We start from the raw sequence: 25982 nt of genomic DNA on the forward strand, positions 1-25982 counted from the left end.
TGGTGCTTTTTTTCTGTAACACTGGGAAAAATTAGGGTCTTTTGGACAAAATCTTTACAGCTCAAATGCACAGTGAAAGAATGTGGTGGGATTTTTTTGAGGAAAGAACGTCTCTTATTCACGCTATCTTTAAGTAAACCTTTCCTTTAAGTTACTCCTGGTCTCCTGGCTATTGTGGACACCATCCTGGCAATGTGCATGAAGAAGTACCTTTGAAAAAAATGGATGAAGCATTATTTTCCCCCAAGTATAGATTTTAAGCTTACTTCAAAAAATGTCGACAATTACAGAAGGATATGGAGAAAAGGAAAAAGTCATCCACATTTTACCACTGCTAATACTTAGGTATGTAACTCTATGGCCTTTTTCTACAAACACCACACACACTTAAAAACAACCTGAGATTGAAGTATAAATTATGTTTGTAACCTGCTTTTACTACTTTATATGTCATGTACATTTTCCATATCAAACATAAAGATCTCCATTACCATTTTTAGGGTTGCATAGTATTCAATGTCTAGATAAATCAGTGTTTAACTGTTCCCTAATGATGGACATTAATATAGCGTCCTATTTATCATCATTATAAACAATAATCTGATGGACATTCTTGTACATTTCCCTGGTTACCTCTCAGGATAAATTTCTGGAGGTAGAAATTCTGGGTCAAAGGGAATAGTGATCTAAATAAGAATGTCACTGTGTAGCAATCGGGAGTTCACAGGTGGAGAAACTGAGGAAAAGCAATTTGCCCAAGCTGGGTGTCAGGGCCAGGGCCAGACTGAGATACCTAGATGTCTGCAGTCCATGTTCCATAACAGGTGATAATGCTCAAATTCTGTGCAAGTAGTGGGGTGGCACTTGAAATATTTATTTATGTGTTGTTTTTTATGTCTTTATGTCTTTATGATATAACTTGAGGAGTAATCTTCATTCCCTGTCATAGGTGTCTGAAATATGGTTGGTTAGAGTAGTGGTTTCCCCAACTTCCTTGATCAAAACGATCACATGGGGCTTTTGTTAACATCACAGATTCCTGGGGCCCACCCAAAAGCTGCTGAATCAGACTCTCTAGGGGAGGGGCCTGGGGTACTGTATGTTTAACAAGCCAGGTGAGTCTTATGATCAGGAAAATTTGGGAAGTATCTGGAGGGAGGCAGGCAAGAAACTGAATGATTGCCAGTGATTAACTAACTTCTTTATGGGAATCAGTTGATTATATACTAGTGGAATGGGGGAGAGGGAGCAAAATCCAGGATAAGCAGGATTTTGAGGATAGAGATGGTGAAAGGATTTAGATTCTGAGCAGAAGCATGATAGCAATAGTTACTTCTAAGCATATTTTCTGAAAAGTGGGACCTTTTCTACAACTGTGAAGGTAATTTGCTACCACAATGGTTAAGGCTATGATAAGAAGACCATTGGAGAGATTAGAAGACCATTCCAGCCATTAGAGGATGGAATGCAGGAGCAAGATTCAGAGAGACCTATTAAGAAGGTGGTCAGAGAGGTAATAGATTAATGTGTTGCTCCTGCTTCCCAGGCCCCACCCACAGGCTTGCTTCCCCCAATACTGTACCTTTTTTCCAGAGTGTGGGGTCTTGCCTTGGAAAAGGCAGCTCTGGTCAGAGCCCTAAACTGGGGGCTCTGGGAGACTAAGGGGCAGCACAAAGGCCCTGAGCAGGAGGCATGGAGAGAAGGAGGACCACTGTGAGAGCAAGTGAGGGTGGTGAGTGCACCAGAGATTAATTTCACTTGCCTTGCCTGACCCAACCAATGCTGTGCTTGGGACAGTCACTGAACAACTAGCTCCAGGCCCCTAAGAATCAATTCTGCATAAGGGCACAAGGATACAAATGTGTTCAGTGTAGCCAACTTTGAGAATGAGGAAGACATGGCTCTCTACAATAAGAAGGTGTCTCATATCACTAGTTAGGAAAACTAAAACCTTTACAAAAATAATAGATCCTTAATATTTTACTAAATAAAGCGTAGGATCTCTTTCAGATGTATTTCTGTTTTCCACATTCTTTTCAATGAGACTTTTTACCTGTGTTTATAACTACAATGTGTTCCCTCTCCTCTTCTGTGAATGCCTGGTCTCTGCTTGACGTATGAGGCCTCTTCTCACCTGTTGCTAATCACCAGGCATTTCTTGAAGAGAGTTTTAGGTTTTAATGCATAACAACAATGCATATTTTTGCCTCCTTTGGGCAGGTGCCCTCCTCACTTTCTGAAATGCAGTTCTTTCAAACAATATTTCATAATTCTTAATTTCCAATCCCGTTGCCTTACTTTCCACAACAACTGTAAAAGTATTAATTGAAGATGACCTAACTGTTACCAGCAGGAGATGGTTAGATAAACTCTGGAATACTGTTCAGATACTAAAATAAATCTATGGATTCAACTGGATCTATAAATGCTGATATTAAAGACATCCACAATGAATTGGAGTATTCGAGCTGTATGATTAGTATGTTGTCATATTTTACTTAGAAAAAGAAAAATGAGAAACGTGTGTATTTTCTATCCATTTATGTGTCTGTGTGCGGGTATAGAAATGTGTGTTTGCATTTATATGCCGGGGAGCCAACACGTTACCTGAGGGAGGAGACAGTGCAGGCATCCAGACAGTCCACACCAATCCAGCTGTGCTGGACATTCACAACTGCCGTCTGTTCTGATTTGTTTGTGCTCTTGCTGTACTGGTTATAAGTATACGTGATGCATCATTCCCGGAATAGGAATAGGGAGATGAGAGACTCATACTTTTTTTTTTTTTTTTGGTATCTTTATTGGAGTATAATTGCTTTACAATGGTGTGTTAGTTTCTGCTGTATAACAGAATGAATCAGCTATACATATACATATATCCCCATATCCTCTCCGTCTTGTGTCTCCCTCCCACCCTCCCTATCCCACCCCTCTAGTTGGTCACAAAGCACTGAGCTGATCTCCCTGTGCTATGTGGCTGCTTCCCACTAGCTATCTACTTTACATTTGGTATCATACTTTTTTTTTAAACGTCATTCACTTCTGTATTGATTGAGTTATCCTGGTGATAAATAACCAATTAAAGTAATTTAAAAGTGATAACAGTAAACCTGATTTGTATATAAGTGATCTATAGAAGCTATAGAATGAAAGGCCGATGAATTCAAGCTTCATGGTATAAAGGTATATTGCCCAAGTGAGTAGATTTGGTTCATGAGGCTTTCAAAGTCCAACTCCCGAATATAAAATAAGGAAATTAAACCTAAGAGGTTCTGTGACCTGCCCAAGGTCATTACAGAAAGTTAGTAGCAGAGCTCCAGGGAGAAACCAGATCTTCTGATATCTACTCCCAGGCTCATTCTAATTCATTATGATTTTCTGTGTGTGTGTGCTTGTGTGTGTATGAGGGGGTGTTTTAAAACTCAGTGCTTCTCTTGCAGTTCGCTTAGCTTTAAAAGTACAAGATGGCATTAATTAGAATTTAGCAGTATTAGATAAATAAGAAATACAGAATTTTCTATCAGGCTAACATAGCTTAAAATAGCTTTCAAATATGAAATATGGATGTAACTTGGAAAAATAAGATAGACTATGTTAATAAGAATGTTCTTGAGCATCATATAGTAGTTCCTTTAACTATACAATGTAACTATACAAAGTTAATGTCATTTTCCGCCTTTGGATCTTTAGACAGATCAAAATTGAATGAGCCTTGTAACGGTGATGGATTCAGAAAGAAATAGGACAAGGGCATAAAAGGGCTCATTGATCTGTTAATGTAAAAATAGGGCAGCTTAGATAAATGAATGACAGAAGGCTCAGAAGTTCTAAATAAAAGCTCATTTACATACAAATATTAACACAGATTATAGGTAGTAGCTAGGGTAATGGTTACCATAGAAATAAAGAAAATGCAATATAGCGTAGTCCTTTAGGTTGATAGAATATGAAATGTTAAAGTTCTTAAGGTGATATGGTAGGTTAATTGTAAAGGTGCCAATCTTCCACCCCTCCCTGGACTCCCATCCTTGGCAGCATGGTTTGCAGTTAGCCTGGTCCTCCTACCCGCTGAATCTGACTGGCTTTGTAACTTGCTTTGGCCAACGAATGTGGTGGAAGTGATGGTATGCCAGTTCTGAAACTAGGTCTCTTGAGGCCTGTACACATATGCACTGTCTCTTAGCATTTGGCATTCACTGTGACAACAAACCCAGGGTATCCTGCCGGATGATAAACAATCACAAGGAGCAGAGACAGGTCATCTAAGCTGAGGCCATCCTAGAGCAACTGGTTCCCAGTTGACCTGCCAGTTGACTGCTGATGAATGAGTGAGCCAAGCCGAGGTCAGCTGAGCACAGAGGAGTTGACCAGTTGACTGTAGACTTGTGAGCTAAATCAATGCTTATTCTTTTAAGCCACTTAATTTTGGGTTTTTGTTAAGCAGCATGACTGTGGCAGTACTTGTCTGTGACTATTATTTAGAATTCCTGTTTGAAAATGAGCCCAATTTTACATTATGAAACTGTGGGTATTCTCCGAGGGAGCATTTACCGACCAACTATAAAACTGTGAAGTCTCAAAAGAAGCAACACACACATTTGTCCAAGTGCAGACAAAGACTGTCTTTAAGGGGTTTGCTTTCTGATGGGAGAGACCAAATGACTACTTATGTAACAAATAAAACCTAAGCATAAATAAGTAAACTTAAATACACACAGGTACATTCTTTTCTGTCTGGTATCCTTTTCTCTTCTTTTGGTAGGAACTCTCTTTCCCATTAGATATAGTCTTGGTGAGACTTTCAGTCAAGCTGCCTCCATCACCCTTTGGACAAATGGTAGGCACATGACTAAAGCTAATCAAACAAGATCTATGGAATTTCAGTCTTGATCAGGGTAACCCAGGTTGAAACTCAGCCCATTTCCTGAAGGGTTGTCTCTTATTCAAGTAACTCCTAATTCTGTTAAATCTCCCTTCACTAAATCTCTGTAATCCACCCCTTTCCCTTTGGGTTTCCCTGCGGGTTTTATAAATCCATGCCTTTATAATTCACATTTCACACAGGGTACTGGGAAAGAGTAGGTGGTCCTCAGAAACGCTGTGATTTGATGAGTCTCTGCAGGAAAGAGGGAAGGGAATTTTTGTTCAGGTCCATTGTGTATAGGTCCTGTGCTGGACACCGATGTATAAACCTTCAAGGTAGAAATAAGGAAAGGAAATTAAGGCTCCTCACGGTGAATTTCCCCCAAGTTGATAGCTACTAAGTAGAAAGCTGTTATGGAATGAATTTGTCCTCCTCAAAACTTTTTTATATTTTATTGAAGTATAGTTGACTTAAATGTTGTGTTAATTTCTGCTGTACAGCAAAGTGATTCAGTTATACATAAGTATATACTTTTTCATTTTCTTTTCCATTACTGTTTATCACAAGATATTGAATATAGTTCCCTGTGCTATACAGTAGGACCTTGTTGTTTATCCATCCTATAAATACTAGTTTGCATCTGCTAAGTCCGAACTCCCAATCCTTCCCTCCCCAAACCGCCTTCCCCCTTGACAACCACATAGAGAAAGTCTGTTCTCTATGTCTGTGATTCTGCTTCTGTTTCATAGATATGTTTATTTGTGTCATTTTTAGATTCCACGTATAGGTGATATCATATGGAATTTGTCTTTCTCTTTTTGACTTACTTTATTTAGTATGATAATCTAATCTAGTCCATCCATGTTGCTGCAAATGGCATTATTTCATTCTTTTTTATGGCTGAGTAATATTCCATTGTATATATGTACCACAACTTTTTTTTTAAGTAAATTTATTTATTTGTTTATTTTTGGCTGCATTTGGTTTTCGTTGCTGCATGAGGGCTTTCTCTAATTGCAGCGAGCAGGGACTACTCTTTGTTGCGGTGCGTGGGCTTCTCGTTGCGGTGGCTTCTCCTGTTGTGGAGCATGGGCTCTAGGTGCGCAGGTGTCAGTAGTTGTGGCTCGCAGGCTCTAGAGCGCAGGCTCAGTAGTTGTGGTGCACAGGCTTAGTTGCTCTGTGGCATGTGGGATCATCCTGGACCGGGGCTTGAACCCATGTCCCCTACATTGGCAGGCGGATTCTTAATCACTGAGCCACCAGGGAAGTCCCTGTACTACATCTTCTTTATCCATTCCTCCGTTGATAGACATTTAGGTTGCTTCCATGTCTTGGCTATTGTAAATAGTGCTGCAATGAACATTGGGGTGCATGTGTCTTTTCGAATTACGGTTTTCTCTGGATGTATGCCCAGGAGTGGGATTTCCGGATCATATGTTCATCAGTGATATTGGCCTATAGTTTTCTTTTTTTTGCAGTATCTTTGTCTGGTTTTGGTTTCAGGATAATTATGGCCACATAGAATGAGTTTGGGAGTGTTCCTTCCGCTGCAATTTTTTTGAAACAGTTTCAAAAGAATAGGTGTTAGCTCTTCTCTAAATGTTTGATAGAATTCGCCTGTGAAGCCATCTGGTCCTGGACTTTTGTTTGTTGGAAGTTTTTTAATCACCATTTCAATTTTAGTACTTGTGATTGGTCTGTTTATATTTTCTATTTCTTCCTGGTTCAGTCTTGGAAGATTGTACCTTTCTAAGAATTTGTCCATTTCTTCCAGGTTGTCCATTTTATTGGCATATAGTTGCTTGTAGTAGTCTTTTATGATTCTTTGTATTTCTGTGTCCATTGTAACTTCTCCTTTTTCACTTTTAATTTTATTAATTTGAGCCCTCTCCCTTTTTTTCTTGATGAGTCTGGCTAAAGGTTTATCAATTTTGTTTATCTTCTCAGAGAACCAGCTTTTAGTTTCGTTGATCTTTGCTATTGTTTTCTTTGTTTCTATTTCATTTATTTCTGCTCTGATCTTTATGATTTCTTTCCTTCTACTAACTTTGGGTTTGTCTTGTTTTTTTATAAATTTATAAAATTCTACTAACTTTGTTCTTTTTCTAGTTTCTTTAGGTGTAAGGTTAGTTTCTTTAGGTGTAAGGTTAGATTGTTTATTTGAGATTTTTCTTGTTTCTTGAGGTGGGATTGTATTGCTATATACTTCCTTCTTAGAACTGCTTTTGCTGCATCCCACAGGTTTTGGGTTGTCGTGTTTTCATTGTCAATTGTTTCTAGGTATTTTTTGATTTCCACTTTGATTTCTTCAGTGGTCCATTGGTTACTTAGTAGCATATTTATTTAGCCTCCATGTGTTTGTGTTTTTTACAGGTGTTTTTTTTTTTCTGTAATTGATTTCTAATCTCATAGTGCTGTGGTCAGAAAAGATGCTTGGTACGATTTCAATTTTCTTAAATTTACCAAGGTTTTATTTATAACCCAAGATGTGATCTATCCTGGAGAATGCTCTGTGTGCACTTGAGAAGAAAGTGTAATCTGCTGGTTTTGGATGGAATGTCCTATAAATATCAATTAAGTCTATCTGATTTAAGGTGTCATTTAAGGCTTGTGTTTCCTTATTTATTTTCTGTCTGGATTATCTGTCCATTGGTGTAAGTGGGGTGTTAAAATCCTCCACTATAATTATGTTACTGTCGATTTCCCCTTTTATGGCTGTTAGCATTTGCCTCATGTATTGAGGTGCTCCTATGTTGGGTGCACATATATTTACAATTGTTATATCTTCTTCCTGGGTTTATCCCCTGATCATTATGTAGTGTCCTTCCTTGTCTCTTGTAACAGTCTTTATTTTTTAAAGTCTATTTTGTCTGATATGAATATTGCTACTCCAGCTTTCTTTTGATTTCCATTTGCTGGGAATATCTTTTTCCATCCCCTCACTTTCAGTCTGTATGTGTCCCTAAGTCTGAAGTGGGTCTCTTGTAGACTGCATACATACAGGTCTTGTTTTTGTATCCATTCAGCCAGTCTATATTTTTTGGTTGGAGCATTTAATCCATTTACATCAAGATGGCGGAGTAGAAGGATTTGGATCTCACCTCCTCCCACAAATACATCTACAAATGGAACAGTTCTCACAGAACACCTGCTGAACACTAGCAGAAGACCTCAAAAACCTGAAAGGACAAGAAAGATCTCCATGTAACCAGGTAGGATGAGAGGAAAAAAAAAAAAGAGGAAGTGGGATGGGACCCGCGGCCTTGGGAGGGAGCTGAAAAAGAGGAAACGTTCCCGAACACTGTGGGAAGCTGCCTCACTGGCAGGGAGACCAGCTGTGACAGAAAGTGAGCTTCAGAGGCTCAGAGGAGAGCACCACAACTGGTTGGTGGCAGGCAGAACAGAGAGAGACTTACACAGACATTTGTGCCACCACCCTGCTCATCGTGGCCTGAGACATGAGTCTGCTGTTATGGGTGGGGCTGGGAGCCAAAGCTCGGCGTTTAGAGGACAGACCCGGGGAGAGGAGTGCTGTTGGCTGCATGGAGACAGCCTGAAGGAGCTGGAGCGTGCTACAGCCGCAACGGGGATTGTTTGTGAAAGAAACCCAGGCCACCACAGAAGTGAAACGCCATTGTTAAGTGGCCCACAAAGGGAGGAGTGGTGCTGCCTTGGTAGCTTTTTTCTCCATGCACCACTCCCTGCCTACAGGGGCTCAGGGAGAGCGCATCCCAGCCGCCAGCTCAGCAGGCTTCTGTGCCCCAGCTGCCACCTCGGGGCCTCCCACCTCGGTGGCCTCCCATGCCCCAGCCGCTGCCTCGGTAGGCTCTGGGAGCAGATGCCACCAGGTTGCCCACACGCAGAGACAGGGCTGAAACTACAGCTGAGTCCCAGGGCCTGGGCCGCTTAGGCAGCAAGGCTGAATGAAATCTCTCCCCCTGGCTGCACAAGCCACGGATTTACACCTCCACTGCCGGCTTTGTAAATTCAGCGCCTGCAGGACATCTGAGTGGACAACGGGTGCTCCTGTGGCTGGGATGGTTCTGGCTTAGCAGCTGCGGGCTTTGTGGGCACCTGCACATGGGGCCTGGGCTGGGCCAGGGTATGAGCTGGCTCCGTAGCACTCATAGCGGGTCCAGGGGCATGCCTACTGCAGTCCTCGGGCCTGATTTCAGTGGATCTGCACTGGTTGCCTTGTAAAAACAATACCTGATAGATACCAGGGCCAACTGCTGGCACTCCCAAGGTTGAGACCTGGCCAAGGCAGTGCCAACGACAGTGTACTTTGTGAGCCTACACAACGGGTGACAGGTGACACAACAGAGCACATTCACTGGTGAACATCTATGGTGGAGGAATACTCAGTGGCTCCTCTCCCAATGGGAGAGCTCCAGTCCCACCTACCTCACACGACAGCTCGGAAACACAGCTCAGAAGTGGATCTGGGGGCCTCTATCCCAATAGCTAGGGAAGAGACCTGGCCCATGACAACCACATAGCAAAGAGGAGGCCCCGCTCAATGTCCAGTGCAGGCTCTGGTCACCGCAACACTAATCACACCTCCTATCAAGGGGATAATGGCCAGCATACACCGAGGAAAGAGGTGGCAGCCAGCCACACTAAAAACAGCCCTCGCACCAAAAAATATTAAATCCACGCAGGCTACACAAGGACACTCCCACATAAAAATAGCCCTCCAAGACCACGGTATATAATTGTTTCTCCTAAACTTATGGAGCAAGAGACATGAGTAAAATGAAGAAGCAGAGGAACCACTCCTAATGAAAAGATCAAGAGAATTTCCCTGAAAGAACAATGTAATAGACCTCTTCAGTCTAATAGACACTGACTTTGAAAAAAGAGATAATGAAAATAGCGAAGGAATTGCAAATGACTATTGATAGAAATGCTGATTGCTATAAAAAGGAACTAGAAACTATAAAAAGAAACCAAGAAAAATTAGGGAACTTATTTGCCGATATGAAAGCTGAGCTAAAGGCAATGAATAGCAGAATGAAAAATGCAGAAGAATGGATAAATGATCTGAAAGACAGAATAATGGAAATCACCCAATCAGAACAGCAGATAGAAAGCCAAATGAAAAAAACAAATGAAAGCAATATAGGAGACCTATGGAATAACATAAAGCGTGCCAATCTATACATAATAGGGATCCCAGAAGGAGAAGAAAGAGAAAAGGGATTGAAAATGTATTTGAAGAAATTATGACTGATAACTTTCCAAACCTAACAAAGGAAACAGATATCCAGGTACGGGAAGCATAGAGGGTTAATATACTTGAATAACAGGTTAACCACAAATCAAAAACATACAGTAGATTCACAAAAACCAAAAAGAAGAGAACATAAGCATAATACAAAAGAAAATCATCAAACCAAAAAAGGGAAAAGAAAAGGGATAAAGAAGAAATATAAAATCAATAGGAAAACAACATTTAAAATGGCAATAAATATATATCTATCAATGATTACCTTAAATATTAATGGACTAAGTGCTCCAATCAAAAGACAGAGTGGCATATTGGATAAAAAACAAGAGCTTATAATATGCTGTTACAAGACACCCACTTTAGGGCAAAGGACACGCATCAATTGAAAGTAAGGAGGTGGAAAAAGATATTTCATGCAAATGGAAATGACAAGAAAGTGGGAGTTGCAATACCCCTCAAAATTAATGTTGAAAAAAAAAAGAAAACAAAATTAATGTTGGAGCCTCCCCCTCAAAAACCAAGGTACCTCAGAATGTGATTGTGTTTGGAGCTAGGGTCTTTACAGAGGTGATTAACTTAAAATGAGGTCATTAGGGTAGGCCCTAATGCAATATGACTGGCGTCCTTATAAGAAGAAGGAATTTGGGCATAGGCATATACAGAGGGAAGACAATGTGAAGACACAGGGAGAAGATGGCCTTTTACAAGTCAAGGACAGAGGCCTGGAACAAATCTTTCCCTCATCACCCTCAGAAGAAACCAGTTCTGCCACAACTTGGATCTCAGACTTCCAGCTTGCAGAACTCTAAGCAAAAAAAAATCTGATGTTTAAGCCACCCACTTTGAGGTACTATTTATGGCAGCCTTAGAAAACCAATGTAAACTCCCAGATGGAAATACAGCTCTGTGTGACTATAAAATATATACTCTTTTTTACTGTGTTGTAAGGTATAGGATGATAAAACCCCCAGGACCAAGTTGTTGTTCTTATTATCAAAAAGCAAAATGCAGAGGAAAGAGAAGAATGTTTAAGAAAATGCAGGGTCTAGTGTCTAACTTAAGAATCGGTGTTCTTAACCATACTGTACTCTGGCTTTATTTCAGTGCAATGCTTGACATTCACATTTTCCTGTCTTCTCAGTCCAACTATCAGCTTTGAGAAAGTTGAATGGTTTTGATGGTATTTGATAATCTGCTTAACAGTGCTATACCACACCTCCCTCGTGGTAAATTCTGCCATCTTGAAACAAAATGGCCACTGACGTAGGTTTCCGAGTGATCATTGTTCCTGAAGTTTTTATAGGACTTAAACTTTGTGTGAGGTTTTAGGTCATATGATTATGTTGATTGAGGTCTTCAATTCATAAAACCATAATTAATTAGGAAGGGGAAAAGACATAAGATAAAAGGAAATTTGTCCAGCTAACAAAGTCAGTTAATTCAAGCGTGGAATTTAAATTCATAGCCCCTGCTTAGACTATCTAATATTCACATTTTAAAGAATTTGTTTTTGGAAACCTTTATAAAACTCTCCACTGTTAAAACGTACTGCCATCTGGGGTTTAGCATTTATAAAATGTGCAGTTAAGAGATGCCAAGAGATTCCTCATGCAAGCCAGATGGTATAATAACAGCTCTATTTTTCTGGCAGAAAAAAATAGGACTTTGAGTGTCTTGAAACTTATGTGAATAAATTAAGCCCAATCAATACCTCAGGGACATTACAATTTCAATACTCAACTTATCCACCTAAATATTTCCATAAATGTTTTCATTTGGAGAAGAAAAAACAAAAGGGAAGACAATGGTTCTTTTGATTGCTTCATGCTTGTGTTTAAACAATGCTTCTAAGGAAAACAACACCAATGATCTTCACTGTGGGAAAGAAAGTCTCTGTATTTTAAGAGTTATATATGAGTTTAAATGACAAGCAGGATTGTTGAAATCTCTTTTGAATAGAAAAAGTCCACATCAAATAGGTTGAACAGTTTTATTACAGTGATAAAGAGGAAAAAATACACATGTAAGTGACATTTCTTAATAATCCATATGAAAATGTCTTTACCTCAACAGATACATTTCTCATAAACCCATTCAGCACATGCGGTAGTGTGTTAACGATGCTTGGTTCTGCTCTTGCCTGATTCCTCTAAGTTTTCTGGGTAACAACAGGGCTTTTGTAATCCCCTTTATTTTCATTTACTTTCTGCTATTGTTTTTATTTTCAATAGAATTCATAATAAGAGGCTCATTAGATGAAGTAATCTTGTTAAAAGCAAATGTTCTGCTTGGATATTTTCTTTTTCCTTATTACATAAAAATGTGCTTCCCTACCATACAAGTGAATTTCCTCTGTAATTAGATGTGAGTAGCTTTGAAGAACAAATAATGTCTGCTTTTGAAAGCCAGACCTCTTGCGGTGCAGGGGGCAATCCCATTAATAAAAATATAGGTTGCACAAGCTGTTGAATTTCTTTCCCAAATAGCAGTGAATGGTTTTTCAGAACAAGGGAGAAGTTTGTTTTCCACTTTGCTGGCGTTGGTTTTTCGTGGGGTAGACTGGAATTATCAACAACCACTAGTCTTTGTCCCTTCTTTTCCTCTCCCGAAGCAAGGGAACATACAGGATTCTGTTTTATAGATAGGTCAAAGCCCTGGATAAATCCTCCATCCAAGGACTACTTGGCCAGGATTGCATTCATGGTATATGGGACTCCTGTTCAGACCACTCAGCTATCAGGTAGCTGCTATTAAAGCAGGAGAGGTCACAGAATTATAGACACAACAATGAAGAGTTGAAAATGGCATTGCTCTATGGGAAAGAGGAGACCCACTGGTGAGAGAATCTCTCCAAATGCTGTCCCTGGAAGCTCGTTAACCCCGTTTTCCTATGAGTCTTTGGCAAAAAGAAGTGGTGTCTAGGCAGAAGGGGTCTCAGAGTTACATTCTTGGGGATCCTGGTAATAGGCTGAGTTTCTAGAGTTTTAGAAAAACAACGGAGGAAATAGAGTCTACCCCTCTGAACCTAAGTAGCAACCAGAACAACACAGAAGACACTTGCAGGATGTTTCTCTAAAGTTATACTAATATTGCAGGAGTGTAGTGAGTTGAGGGCAGCAGGGTTGATTCCAATAGGATGGTTGATGTGGGCCTTAACTTGCTAGCTAATAGAACAATACGAGGGTCATCACCACTTAAATCTAATCCTCAAAATCTCTGTATATGGCAGGTCTTCTCTGACCTTCCAGGCGTCCAGCAGCATACTGTTGGAACAGACTCAAATACTTATTTCCATAAGAAAAAAACAGTCAAAAGTCACAATTGCCCCACAATTATCCAACCCCTCATAAGGAATTCGTCTCTACGTTATACGTAAATCTGTGTTAGTTATTTTCATTAATCTTGGCCCTTACCATCTTCTACCAATTTTGCTTTCTTTGGGCTTTGGGGAATAAGGAAGTAGACCAATTATTGAGCTATAGCGCTCTCTCCCTGTCCCCTAAGCCACAACCACACTACTTCCAGTTTGTAATACCATGCTTTATAGTCTGTAAGGAATTTTTTAAATCTCATTTCACCCTTATTCCTGTAAGCTTAGGTGATGATGATAGGATCATGAGCAATTTCCTCCAATTTTATCCACAAAGAAATAGAGACTCAAATAGATAGTATAATTTGTCCCAGACCATATGGACTCTAGGCCTTCTAGCTCCAAGTTCAGCCCTCTTTCTCAACCTCATCTTGAAGGGATGAAGTAAGGAGGATCTTCAGATTCATAAAGATTTGTTTCTGCTTTCCCTCTCCCTCCCCATCCATTCTTCTCTCAAGGAAAAGTTTTCCCAAGGAAATGCCAGAGGGTGCCAATATCTTCACCATAAAAAAAAAAAAAAGCTCAGTTTTTTAACATTTCATAGGAGAGTTTAAGTCCAAGTCGTAAGTACTACTGGAGTTGAGAAACTTCCTTCTCCTCTTTGTCTTGCATTTCCAATTCTTATTCCCCTCTATAATTGTTCTGTCCTCCTTTTCCTTTGCTTCTACCTTAATTCTTATCATTCTACTCTTCTCATCATTGGTATCATTATCATTAATATCACCATCATCATCTCTGTCTGGCAGCAGACTCCTTGTTTGATTGGCACTTAGCATTCTATTACTGTAGAATAGAATAGAATACTGTATAATAGAACAGAGTGTTCTCTTCTATTAATCCATCTTTGAGAAGCCCTTTCTCAGGTTACATAAGATTTTCTATTTAGAGTACATTAGTGAATGCAATTGTGTCTAAATTAAAGTGGCTCATGCAAAAATGATAGAGCAACAGTGTTACATTGTTCTCAAAGTGCCCACAATCATGTTTGGATATTTCACTTTCTCTAGGCTAAAAAAATTCCTTTTTTTTTTAACAAACAAATAATGCTGCCTTCCAGGCTTTGCTTCTACAGCTTCCACTGTTGTTCTCATAGAAACCAAAAAAAGGAACACACATTGACCTTTAGAGCTAATTATTGTGAGGAATTTGCAGATGAAAGCTTTGTACTATTTCAGAGTGGGCAGATAATTTATCTTGGACTAAAGACTTGGACAAAAAGAGATAAGAGGAATAAACAGTCACAGACTTCAAATATATACCTTCCTCACATCAATTACATGGACTATTATCCAAGCATATTAAATATTTTATAACAATATGGGAAATATTTATGACGTATTAAAGAGAACAAAAATTACAATGCAAAATGGTAAGTATTTGATGATGAAAGTGATGTAAAAGTTATATCACAAGAGAACATGTGAACAGTTAACCAGTTGTATAAGGATGATGGTTTCTAATTTTATTGCACTGTCTTCAGAGAACATGATCTACATGAAGCCTATTATTTGATGTTTGTTGAGGCCTGCACCGGTTCTATTAAGTGGGCAATTTTTATAAATATTCTCGTGTGCTTGAAAAGAACATGCATTTTCTTTTGAGTGCAGTGTTCTATATAGGATTGTTAGATAAAGCTTCTTAATTGTGTTCAATTTTTTTATACCTTTCCTAATCTTTAGTCTGACTGATATATAACATTAAGGAGTTATGTTAAAATCTCCCACTATGATTGCAGATTTGTTCTTTCTCATTAAATTCTACTACTGTTTGTTTTCTCTATTTTGAGGTTATGCTATTAGGTACATACAGGTTTAGGAGTATCATATTTTCTTGATGAATTGTTCCTTTTATCATTATGTATTATCTCTCTTTATCCCTGGTAATATTTTTGGCTTAAACTATTTTTTTGTCTGATATAAATATAGCTGTACCAATTTGTTGTTAGTATTTGCTTGATATAACTTTTACATTTTTCACTTTCAATTTTTTTTGCAATTTTATATTTTAGATGTCTGTTGTAAATAAGACATACCTCAGTCTTCTAACTGGTGAATTTGGTCTGTTTACATTTATTTTGATTGCAGATAAATTTGGACCATGTTTTTGGTCTTATATTGTGCTCTTTATTTACACTAATTTTTCTATGCTTTTCCTTCTTTCCGTAAGGTGGAAGTTTAAGTTAAGGATTTGAGATCTTCTTTTCTAACACAGGCATTAAAAACTGCAAATTTCCCACGTAAGTTTTGTTTTAACTGCATCCTGTAAATTTTGCAATGTTTGCTTTCATTTTCATTAAGTTCAAAATGTATCTGATAAAAATTTGTATCTAGAATATATAAAGAACTCCTATATAACTCAATAATAATAAGACAACCTAATGAAAAAATGAGTAAAGAATTTTTTTAGAAGATGTAAGAATGGTTAATAAGCACATAAAAAAACATGCTCAACATTGTTGTTCATTAGGGAAATGAATATTTAAACCACAATCATACCACATCACACCCACTAGGATGGCTGAAAATGAAAAGACAGATAACAAATGCTGCAAGGACATGGAGAAATTTGAAGCCTCATACATTGCTGATGGAAATGAAAATCGTACAGTCACTTTGGAGAACAGTTTGGCAATTTCTTAAAAAGTTAAAAACAAATCGTCATGTAATTCAGCAATTCCATTCCTCGGTATATACCCAAGAGACATGAAAATATGTGTCCACACAAAGACTTGTATGTTCATAGCAGCATTATTCATAAAAACAAAATGTGGAAACAATTCAAATGTCCATAAACTGTTGAATGAATAAAGCCAATGTGGTATATTAGTATAGTAGAAACTATTCAGAAATAAAAAGGAAGGAAATATTGTTACATGCTATAAAATGGATGAACCTTAAAAAATTATTTTAAGCTGAAAAAAAGCTAGACACAAAAGACTATACATTGTATGATTCTATTTATATGAAATGCCTACAAACAGCAAATCTGTAGAGACAGAAAGCAGATTAGTGGTTTCCTGGGGCTGAGAGTAGGAATGAGGATTGACTACAAATTAGCATGAGGGATATTTGGGGGGTTATGGATATGTTATAAAATTGGATTATGGTTGTTACCAAACAGAAGTTGGGTCTGCTCACCCTCAGTGCAGCAAAGCCAATCTACTGAAAATACAGCATTTATTGCAGAGTGCCAAGCAAGAAGAATGGGCAGCTTCTGCTCAAAAGACCCAAACTCACCAATGGCTTTCAGGGAAAGGTTTTTAAACACAGTGTAAGGGAGAGGGTCGCAGGATGTGCGATCAGCTCATCCACAGTTCTCTTATTGGTTGATGGTGAGGTAACAGGGGGATATTTTGGGAATCTCAATCGTCAACCTTCTGGTTCTAACTGGTCTGGGGTCTATGTGCTGGTGGTCGGCATGCAGTTAACTTTTTTCACCTGGTGAGGGTTTTAGTATCTGCCAAACAACTCAAGGATATGGTTCAAGATATTATCTATAGTCCTCGAGAAGGAACTAAAGGCCCTTGACTTTGTTTTATGGCTAAACTGTTATTTTGTTTTGCTTGATGGTTTTTCCTTTGTTCCTGTCTTTTCTCCCTTCTCTGTTTAAGTTTGCTCTTTAGAACTCGGGGAAGGCCTAGGAGGCTACAGCTTTTCTATAAACAAGAGGTGGGGGACTAGGTGAGGAGGGGGTCTGTCCCTGGGAAGGCCCCACAGGGTCCTGCTTGGTTTCATGGTGATACTTACAGAACTCTAAATTTAGTAATGATCATTGAATTGTACACTTAAAATGGGTGAATTTCATAGTTTGTGAATTATACCTCAATACAGCACTTTAAAAAAGAGACCTCTCCAGGGAACTAGACTAGTTCTGAGTTGTTTTGAAATTATTTTCTACGTTCTGTGCCTAGATGACCAATATTACATTCAGGACTTGTTAAAGGACAGAAAAAAAAAAACAGTGCCTCAAAACATTCAAGATGAACACAGCAGTCCTCGGTATTCAATGTCATGGCCATTCCAGAAAGAAAAGGTCTAAGTTCAGTGCTGTGAACCTTTCTGGCTGCCTTCCACGGAGGGAGGTTGGAATGAGCTTTGCCCTGGGCTGACACTCTTCCTTGTCACTGATTAACAAGCTTCGTAGGAAGGCTGCTTCACTGACATTCTGCTCTGCCTGGAGAGTGATATTTGACAAAGCTTTGGTGAGCAGAAAAAATGTCCACTCGCTACCACCAAGCTGCTAGTGATAGCTACCTGGAACTTCTGAAGGAGGCTACCAAGAGAGATCTGAATCTTTCTGATGAAGATGGCATGACTCCCACACTCCTGGCAGCCTACCATGGGAACTTGGAAGCCCTAGAAATAATCTGCAGCAGAGGGTAATATCAACCTGATGGTTTTGATTGGAAACTGTTTATGGTAGGATTTTGCAGACAGCAGCAAGAGGCAGGGGAAAAGTGAAAATACTTTGCTTTCTTTCTAGTCTGTGTAAAAAATTGTCTTTTTTAGAGAAAAGGAGAAAATGCTTCAGAGATGCTCTCTTTTCACTCTGAGAACTGGCACCATGTGTTGGCTGATCCTTTATGAGCCACACACACACAGATCCTGAACTCTAAGGCACTATTATTTGCCTTGGGGGAAGATATTTTAATTCTGTGTCTTTAGAAATCTTTTCCGGGCTTCCCTGGTGGCGCAGTGGTTGAGAGTCCGCCTGCCGATGCAGGGAACACGGGTTCGTGCCCCGGTCCGGGAGGATCCCACATGCCGGCGGAGCGGCTGGGCCTGTGAGCCATGGCCGCGGAGCCTGCGCGTCCGGAGCCTGTGCTCCGCAACGGGAGAGGCCACAACAGTGAGAGGCCCGCGTACCACAAAAAAAAAAAAAAAAAAAAGGGTGCCATGTTTTACAGGCTTTTGGCACATATTGTGCCAGGAAATTTGAACCACTTTATGCTTCCTCCAGCATTGTTCATTTCCTCACACTCCTGCCAAAACTGAGTAGTAGTATTCTTTTTATTTGTTGCCTGTCTGATAGGCAAATAGATGGTGGTGCATTTTCACTTGCATTTATTTGATTACTAGTGAGTCTAAATATTCCTTGCTATGTAGAAAAACATTTCTTGAAAGAGTGATTTTTTTTCTGAGAACAACTCCAAAAAAATCAAATCAACTTCAAAAGGAGAAACTGAAATGGAACAGATTCTCAGAGTAATTTAATATAAGCAAATTGCCTATTTTGTGACAATAATAGCAATCCAGCTCTAAAAATTATTGCCCAAATGTACTAATCTACAAAAAAGCAAGGGCAAAATATGATTACTTAAAATCTTTTCATTGAGTTTATCTTTTGGGAAAAGAAGGATAGGAAAAAAGTCAAATCAAAATTTTATGAATTTAGCTGAAGGAAACGATACATTGAACAACATCAGTATTGGACTCAGATCATCAAATGAGTTTGTGACTATCTGGACAGGTATGTGTAATGGTTCTATCAAGAAATGTGAAGGATATCAGGGATTGAAAGACAAGGACTGATTTTAGAAGGACCCCCAACTTGTCAATAGTAAACATTTTGATTTAAGTTGTACATTAATTTGGAAAGTTGTCTGTAAACAGAATTTATTTCAAGTGGAAATAGCTTAAATGCACCAGGGAAACTCATGAATCAGCTTACTGACAGTTTCATCTTTAAATTTGGAATTTTGTGTTTCTTAAGAGAAGAACAGTCTTTGGGGTCACCTCAGATTTTCTTCATGTTCTTCCTATCTTGAAGGATCATATAAGGTCCCTCAGGATGGGAAAATTCCACTATTTTATGACCTGAAGCATGTAGATTTAACCCAAACTTTTTAATACCTCTAACATCCTTACCACAGTTCACTCCTCTCAATAATTTCTCTTTTAACTTACCCAATCTAATTTCAGGCAAACTTAATCCATATGTTTATGTTTACAGTAATGTCTTAGATGTTTTACAATCCCTCTTTTATGTCTTTTGAGTGTGGTGTTTGGTTAAAATAAATAAGAAGTGAAACTCCATCTTTGGGGGTGAGGTACTGTGCTCCCCTAAGATATACAACTATTTTAAGGTTGAAAGAGGTTTCCTTTGATCCGAGACAATTAAATCAGGAAAAGGCTGTGCAACAGAACTGTGTTATTTAATATATTTGCTTTCCTTAGATTCAATTTTATTTTCTTCCCTTCCTCTTTGAACTTATTTCCCTTCCCTTATCTCTGGTCACACTGAAGTATACTCCTGGTGCCACAAATATGTAACATCACCTATATGTGTGTCTGCTTACACTGTTCTCTCTGCTCAGAAGGAGGTTGCCAACTGCCAGCTTATGGCTGGGTCTAGTCCACAAATGTGTTTTATTTGGACTTCACTGTATTTTTCTCTTAAATTTGAGCCAACATTTAAAAATCAAAAAGCTTCACATGAAATTCCGGATTTCTGGCTTTGTTTGGAAAATGGAAACTCTGGCAATATTGTGTCTGCTTTTATTCAAGGTAGCAATCAGCCACAGCTGATCAATGTCTGTGCTTTTTAGATGGAACTTGCACTTAATTATGACTTCGTTGAAAGAACAAACCTGGCCCCATTAAGTTACTTACATTACATTCTTGGCTTCTTTAGGTTGAGTTTGAGACATCTGCTATGAGATATGGATGATATAAAGGACAAAAGACACAAAGGACAAAAGACACAGGTTTTGCCCTCTGAGACGTATTATCTAGTTGGGGGGCAGGACATGTTTGACAAATTAAGACTATAAGTGTTAAAAAGCCACAAGAGTCATCGCAGTGCTGCAGGAATTTACTAGATGGGTGTGAGAAAAAAATAAATATATGAAATTAAGGATTTTGAGTTTAGAGACAAGGGAAATGGTAACAGGTAAAGTTTATTGAGTATTCATTATGTACCAAGCACATTTCTAATGCTATATGTATGTTGAGTGATTCATGTAATAGTTCTATGAGTAGGTAATACTATCCTAAATTTATAGATGAGGACTCTGAGTCCTAGAAAAGTTGAACTTGAGGCCTCACAGCAGGTAAAAGGGAAAAGCTGAGGTGAGTTAACGTAAGACCATATTGTGTTGGAGACCAGTAGACTTGGAGGCAGGCCTGATCCAAAGTGTATTGCCCGTGTACTGGTGGGAAAATCAATTACGTGCTTGGAGTCTTATTTTACCCCTCTGATAATTATTCTTTTCTTCCTTCTCTAAGAGAAAGATTGTGCTTGTTGGTGGTAGGGGGGAGGTACAGAGAATGTGTAAGTGCTTTGTAACCAAAAAGCATGAAGAAGCCAAGGATTCCCATGGAGGAATTACAAATCTGATTCACCAAATTATAGGACACTGGTTGGGTCACCTTAACTAGTACAGCTCTCAACCTGCAGTGAGCCTAACCTGGGGATCTTGTTAAACTTCAGTTTCTGATTCAGGAGGTCTGGGATGCAGTCCAAGATTCTGCAGTTCTAACAACTTGCAGGTGATGTTACTGCTGCTGCTGCTGCTGGTCCAGGGACCAAATTTAAGGGGCAAGGAATGGAAGGGCCACAGTGCATTAACATGCCAGTCGCAAGGGCATGGACCTTCTCTCCTGTTTCCACCTGCTACTTACCAGGAATGTTAAGAGGCCTTCTCAGGCTCTCTCTCCTGCCATCCCATGGGGCCAGCCTGGCCAAAGTTTACTGAGATCCTGATTTTGGAGTCTAGACTAGGGCAAAGGAAGATGCCCTTTAGTACCTGTATTATCAGAGTTCTCAACAGTGGCTTGGGGTCAGAGCCATAGTTAACAATAAGTTATTACTTTACTTTACCTTAAAAAGTTATTACTTTTCATTTGTGCCTGTTTGTAACTCAAGGCCTCACAGGAGAAGGGCAAGGGGTGGGGGTTAAAGCCTGGGGCAGTATTCCAGTAGATATTCATTCCTCAAATCTTTTTTATCTACCATGTACCCGATTCTGTGTCAGGCATGGGGTCCCTGGCCATAATGCTATCTAATAATGCCCCCAATTCTACCTTAAACCATTGCAGAACTACTCATAATTATGTGGAAATAAACTGAGGAATCAGTAGACTCTTTGTGCAAATATTAGTTGTATTAGACACTGTTTGCTTCCTGCCCAGTATCCATTCTTCTCTTCTTTTTTTTTTTTTGGAATACATTTTCTTTTAATTACTTAATTTATTTATTTTTGGCTGTGTTGGGTCTTCGTCGCTGCGTGCGGGCTTTCTTTAGTTGCGGTGAGCGGGGGCTACTCTTCATTGCGGTGCGCAGCCTTCTCATTGTCGTGGCTTCTCTTGTTGTGGAGCACGGGCTCTAGGCATGCAGGCTTCAGTAGTTGTGGCACGTGGGCTCAGTAGTTGTGGCTTGCGGGCTCTAGAGCTCAGGCTCAGTAGTTGTGGCACACGGGCTTAGTTGCTCTGTGGCATGTGGGATCTTCCCAGGCCAGGGCTCGAACCAGTGTCCCTTGCATTGGCAGGCGGATTCTTAACCACTGCGCCACCAGGGAAGCCCCATTCTTCTTTCTTGCTGATGGGGAACCAGTTTTGTTCAGTTTTCACTTCCCTACCTGTGACTCAGAGGAGGGTAGCAGTGGTGTACTGGAACTGTAACTGAGCAAGTGGGCTCGTTGCTCACTGTGCAATGGAAGGACCAAGGGAACAGTCTTTTGCAGAGAGAAAAGGCTTTATTGCGGGGTTGAAAACAAGGAGACAAGAGGCACTGCTTTAGATCTGGCTCCTTGACTGGCATTTGAATGGAGTATTTATCTTGGAAGTAGGGAACAAGAGGGGGAGGGTGCTCAGAAATGATTGATGGAAAGTAAGTGCAAGTTTCAACGTAAGTTTCGAGAGTTCAAGGGTTCCCTGCACAGGCCAGACAGTCCTTCATGCCCCTTCATGGGTTGCATGTACAATTTCAGAGGTGGAGGAGTCCAGTACATAACATGCAGTGGATTTTCAGCCTGCGGCATTCAAAGTGTGCTCTCAGTCATTCTAGTCCCTCAGTGCGCCCGTGTGATGCTCATGCTCAATTGGAGGGGCTGTCAGCAAGTTGTTTGCATATCTGTGGTTTCCCTGATACTCTGTGAAACAAGCTTGGTGTCCTCCATGTTACGATTTTTGTTTCTATCTTGTCTCTACCTTAGGGACCAAGATCCTTTAAGGTACAAGGTATAGTTTCAGAACCAGCTCTTACCAGCTCAGGAGAGATGACTACTAAATTTTAGGACGTTTGAATCAGATAAACAATCCATTATTAAAAATAAAATTATATAAACTTAAAATTTAATAAACTATATTAAAAAGGTAATACTCAAAACTTACTACTTTCTAATTATTTTACCACATTTTACTGTTATCTTTGCTCTTAAGATAACGCACATCTATTAAATATCTATGTGGTGGGAATAATTTATACTCAATTGACTGTGCACCTCTTGCAAATTCTGTGTCCAGTAATGTCACATTAGGAGCTTGAAATGTGCTATGGTGGTGTGTTTACATCACAGAAATTGGCGCATGCTATATAAATCAGAGCTTGATTTTTTTCCTGGGTGAGCTGGTTGTTAACGTTTACCAGCACACCACGGGGTAATGCTATACAGGGGAAAAATCTAATTGATTTAAGATAAACAAGGTAGCTCTATTTCCTTTCCCTTAGGCATGTGGCCCAATTCTGGCCAATGAGACAAGAAAGTTGCTCATGTTGGGAGTTTCTTAGAAAGCTTTTCTTGCTTCTAACGAGGAGATACAGGGTAGATATGGGCTCTTTCTGTTTCTGGCCATGTGATGTCTGGATGTGACATATGTGGACCTTCAGAAGTTATCTTGTAACAGTGTCAAGGCAGGATTAACATGCATTTTGTTCTTGTAGTTTTTATTTTTTAGACCTCATGTTCAGAGAAAAAATTAGCATGTATTTTTTATATTTTCTCTTCTAGAGGGGATCCTGATAGATGTGACATCTGGGGAAATACTCCTTTACATTATGCAGCCTCCAATGGTCATGCCCACTGTGTCTCATTTCTGATCAACTTTGGAGCCAACATCTTTGCCCTGGACAACGATTTACAGTCTCCACTGGATGCTGCTGCCAGCAGAGAGCAGAATGAATGTGTTGGTCTCTTGGATAATGCTGCCACTGCCCAGAACATCATGAACCCCAAGAAGGTCACCAGGCTGAAGGAGCAGGCTCAGAAGAATGCCAGGAGGCAGATCAAAGAGTGTGAGAGGCTCCAGGAAAAGCACCAAAATAAGATGGCCCGCACCTACAACAAGGAGGAATCTGGGACTCTTTCTTCTTCCAAGGACACTTTCTCCAGGTCATCCCTTTCAAATGTTTCTGCTTCCAACACATTTGGGTCACTGTCTAAGGGCATTAAAGACACCTTTAAAATAAAGTTCAAGAAGAACAAAGATACAGCAGAGCCGTTAGGGAAGGAGAGAACAAGTGGGCAGAAGAATGTGATGGAAGTGTTCAGAGAGGAGGACGAAGACCCCTTCTCAGGGCACTTCAAAGAGAAGCTCCAGTTCTCAGTAAAGGCGGACAGCTGTGTGCAACACGAATCCATTCTCAACCGTCCAGGTCTAGGAAATGTTGTTTTTAGAAGGAACAGAATATTGAGCCCTGAAGACATCTCAGACAGCAAGAGGGAGTTGGGGTTGAAAATGCCCAGTGAATTGCTTCAGAGACAAGGAGGACCTGAGGCTGATGAAGAGGGAGCGGAAAACCACCATGAAGATGATCTGCCTTGGGATGAGGATGAAGTGGAATGGGAGGAAGATGTGGTTGATGCTACTCCCCTGGAAGTGTTCTTGCAGTCCCACTGCCTGGAAGAATTCCTTCCTATTTTCATGAGAGAGCAGATTGATCTGGAAGCTCTGCTGCTTTGCTCTGATGAGGACCTTCAGAGCATACAGATGCAGCTGGGTCCCAGGAAGAAAGTCCTTAGTGCCATAAACAGAAGGAAGCAGGTGCTACAACAGCCTGGGCAGTTGGTCGACACCAGCCTCTGATGGAGTGTTGGGTCAACTGGGTGAGTCTGCAGCAGTGGGGTGATGCTGTGGCCCACTGGAAACATTTCAGGCACTACCCACTCTCTACCCAGTACCAGACTACTGGGTTTCTAGGGTTTTGGAGGTGTCCATCTAAGAGGCCCAAATTCTCCTCTGAGAAATAGTCTATACCTGTCCACATAAACCACTAATGAGAAACTCAAGGAGACCTGGGAATAAGAAAATGACATTTCTCTTCCATTATCTTTTTGATATTTTTGAATACAGAAAGGATTAAATGGATGACAGAGAAGGGAAAAACTTCCTTCACTTTCCTAACTCTGGACTTAAAATTATAATCTCTCATCATATTAGCTGCTGCTTAACTTCTGGTCCTCATAGCTAGGGATTCGAACTCCAGTTCTGTCCTTAGCTCTATGACTTTACCTGTTGGTGGAGACTAAAGTTCCTCCATTGGCCCGTGGCGTGATGCCCAACTTAAATGTGTCTAACCCTTCAACAGATGTTCACATGTTCACAAGTAATAGAAATGGGTCTATAGTACTCCTGCCTGGGAACAGAGAGAGGATGGCAGGTAGAGAGAGAGGACAAAGAAACAGAATGTATGGTACCTGTATGGACTGAATTTTCTCCCTCCAAAATTCTTATGTTGAAACCGTAATCCCTAATGTGACTGTATTTGAAGATATTACCTTTATTAAAGAGCTGATTAAGGTCAAATGAGGTCATAAAGGTGAGGCCCTAATTCCATATGACTGTTGTCCTTTGAAGAGGTAGAGACACTGGAGATGTGCACACACGCAGAATAGGCTATGTGAAGACACAGCAAGAAGGCAGCCATCTGAAAGCCAAGGAGGAAAGCCTCAGGAGAAATCAAACCTTCTATCACCTTGATCTTGGACTTCCAGCCTCCAGAGCTATAAGAAAATAAATTTCTATTGTTTAAGCCACACAGTCTGTGGTATTTTGTTACAGCAGCTCTAGCAGACTAATACAGTGCTTAAGCAAGAGAGTCAGGGAGGAGAGAAAGGATACAGAAAAGAACTCTGGCTTGTTAGATGATTTTTCCTAAGGGTAAGTGCCTCCTGAAACTTAAAAAAAAAAAAAGGAAAAAGAAATCTAGGTTCTCTGTAGGGAAAATTCAATTGTAAAAGTAAATTTTACCTTTTATGCTTATTATATACATATCTTTTATTTACTGTTGTCTATCACCATTTCTGCACGTCTGAATACATGTAGGTTCTACAATATAAACTGTCAACACTAATACTGCTGCTGATGTTATTTAAATGGAAATCCCAAATTTAAGTTGAAACCCTACTTGAATAGCTAAGCTTCACTGGATTTTTATAGCCAGCCTTGCATTAAATGGAATTTACCATTGATTATGTGTATAATATAGAAAAAGCTTCAGCATGCTTCCTGATTCACAGCTGTCTGTGTTACTTTAAGAGGCACCATGGAGGATACAGATGCTTAAATCTGATGAACAAT

The 25982-nt window shown here is 39.8% G+C and overlaps 1 protein-coding gene across 2 annotated transcripts in view; it reads left to right on the plus strand.

Annotated features, from left to right (window-relative positions):
• The window catches only part of ANKS4B (ankyrin repeat and sterile alpha motif domain containing 4B), a 62102-nt gene extending 36664 nt beyond the window's left edge, over nt 1-25438 (plus strand). The window contains exons 1-2 of one of the 2 annotated variants that reach the window (XM_029222180.1): nt 17621-17842; nt 23414-25438. In XM_029222180.1, coding sequence (XP_029078013.1) covers nt 17679-17842; nt 23414-24488 — 1239 coding nt within the window. In that variant the 5' untranslated portion in view covers nt 17621-17678 and the 3' untranslated portion in view covers nt 24489-25438. Of the gene's footprint in view, nt 1-17620; nt 17843-23413 lie in introns of those variants that run through there. The other variant, XM_029222181.1, reaches the window with a different exon arrangement.
• Nucleotides 25439-25982: the final 544 nt, after the last annotated feature.

This window comes from Monodon monoceros, unplaced genomic scaffold (assembly GCF_005190385.1).
Source record: "Monodon monoceros isolate NGI ecotype Baffin Bay Population unplaced genomic scaffold, NGI_Narwhal_1 Super_Scaffold_13, whole genome shotgun sequence".
NCBI classification, from domain to species: Eukaryota; Metazoa; Chordata; class Mammalia; order Artiodactyla; family Monodontidae; genus Monodon; species Monodon monoceros.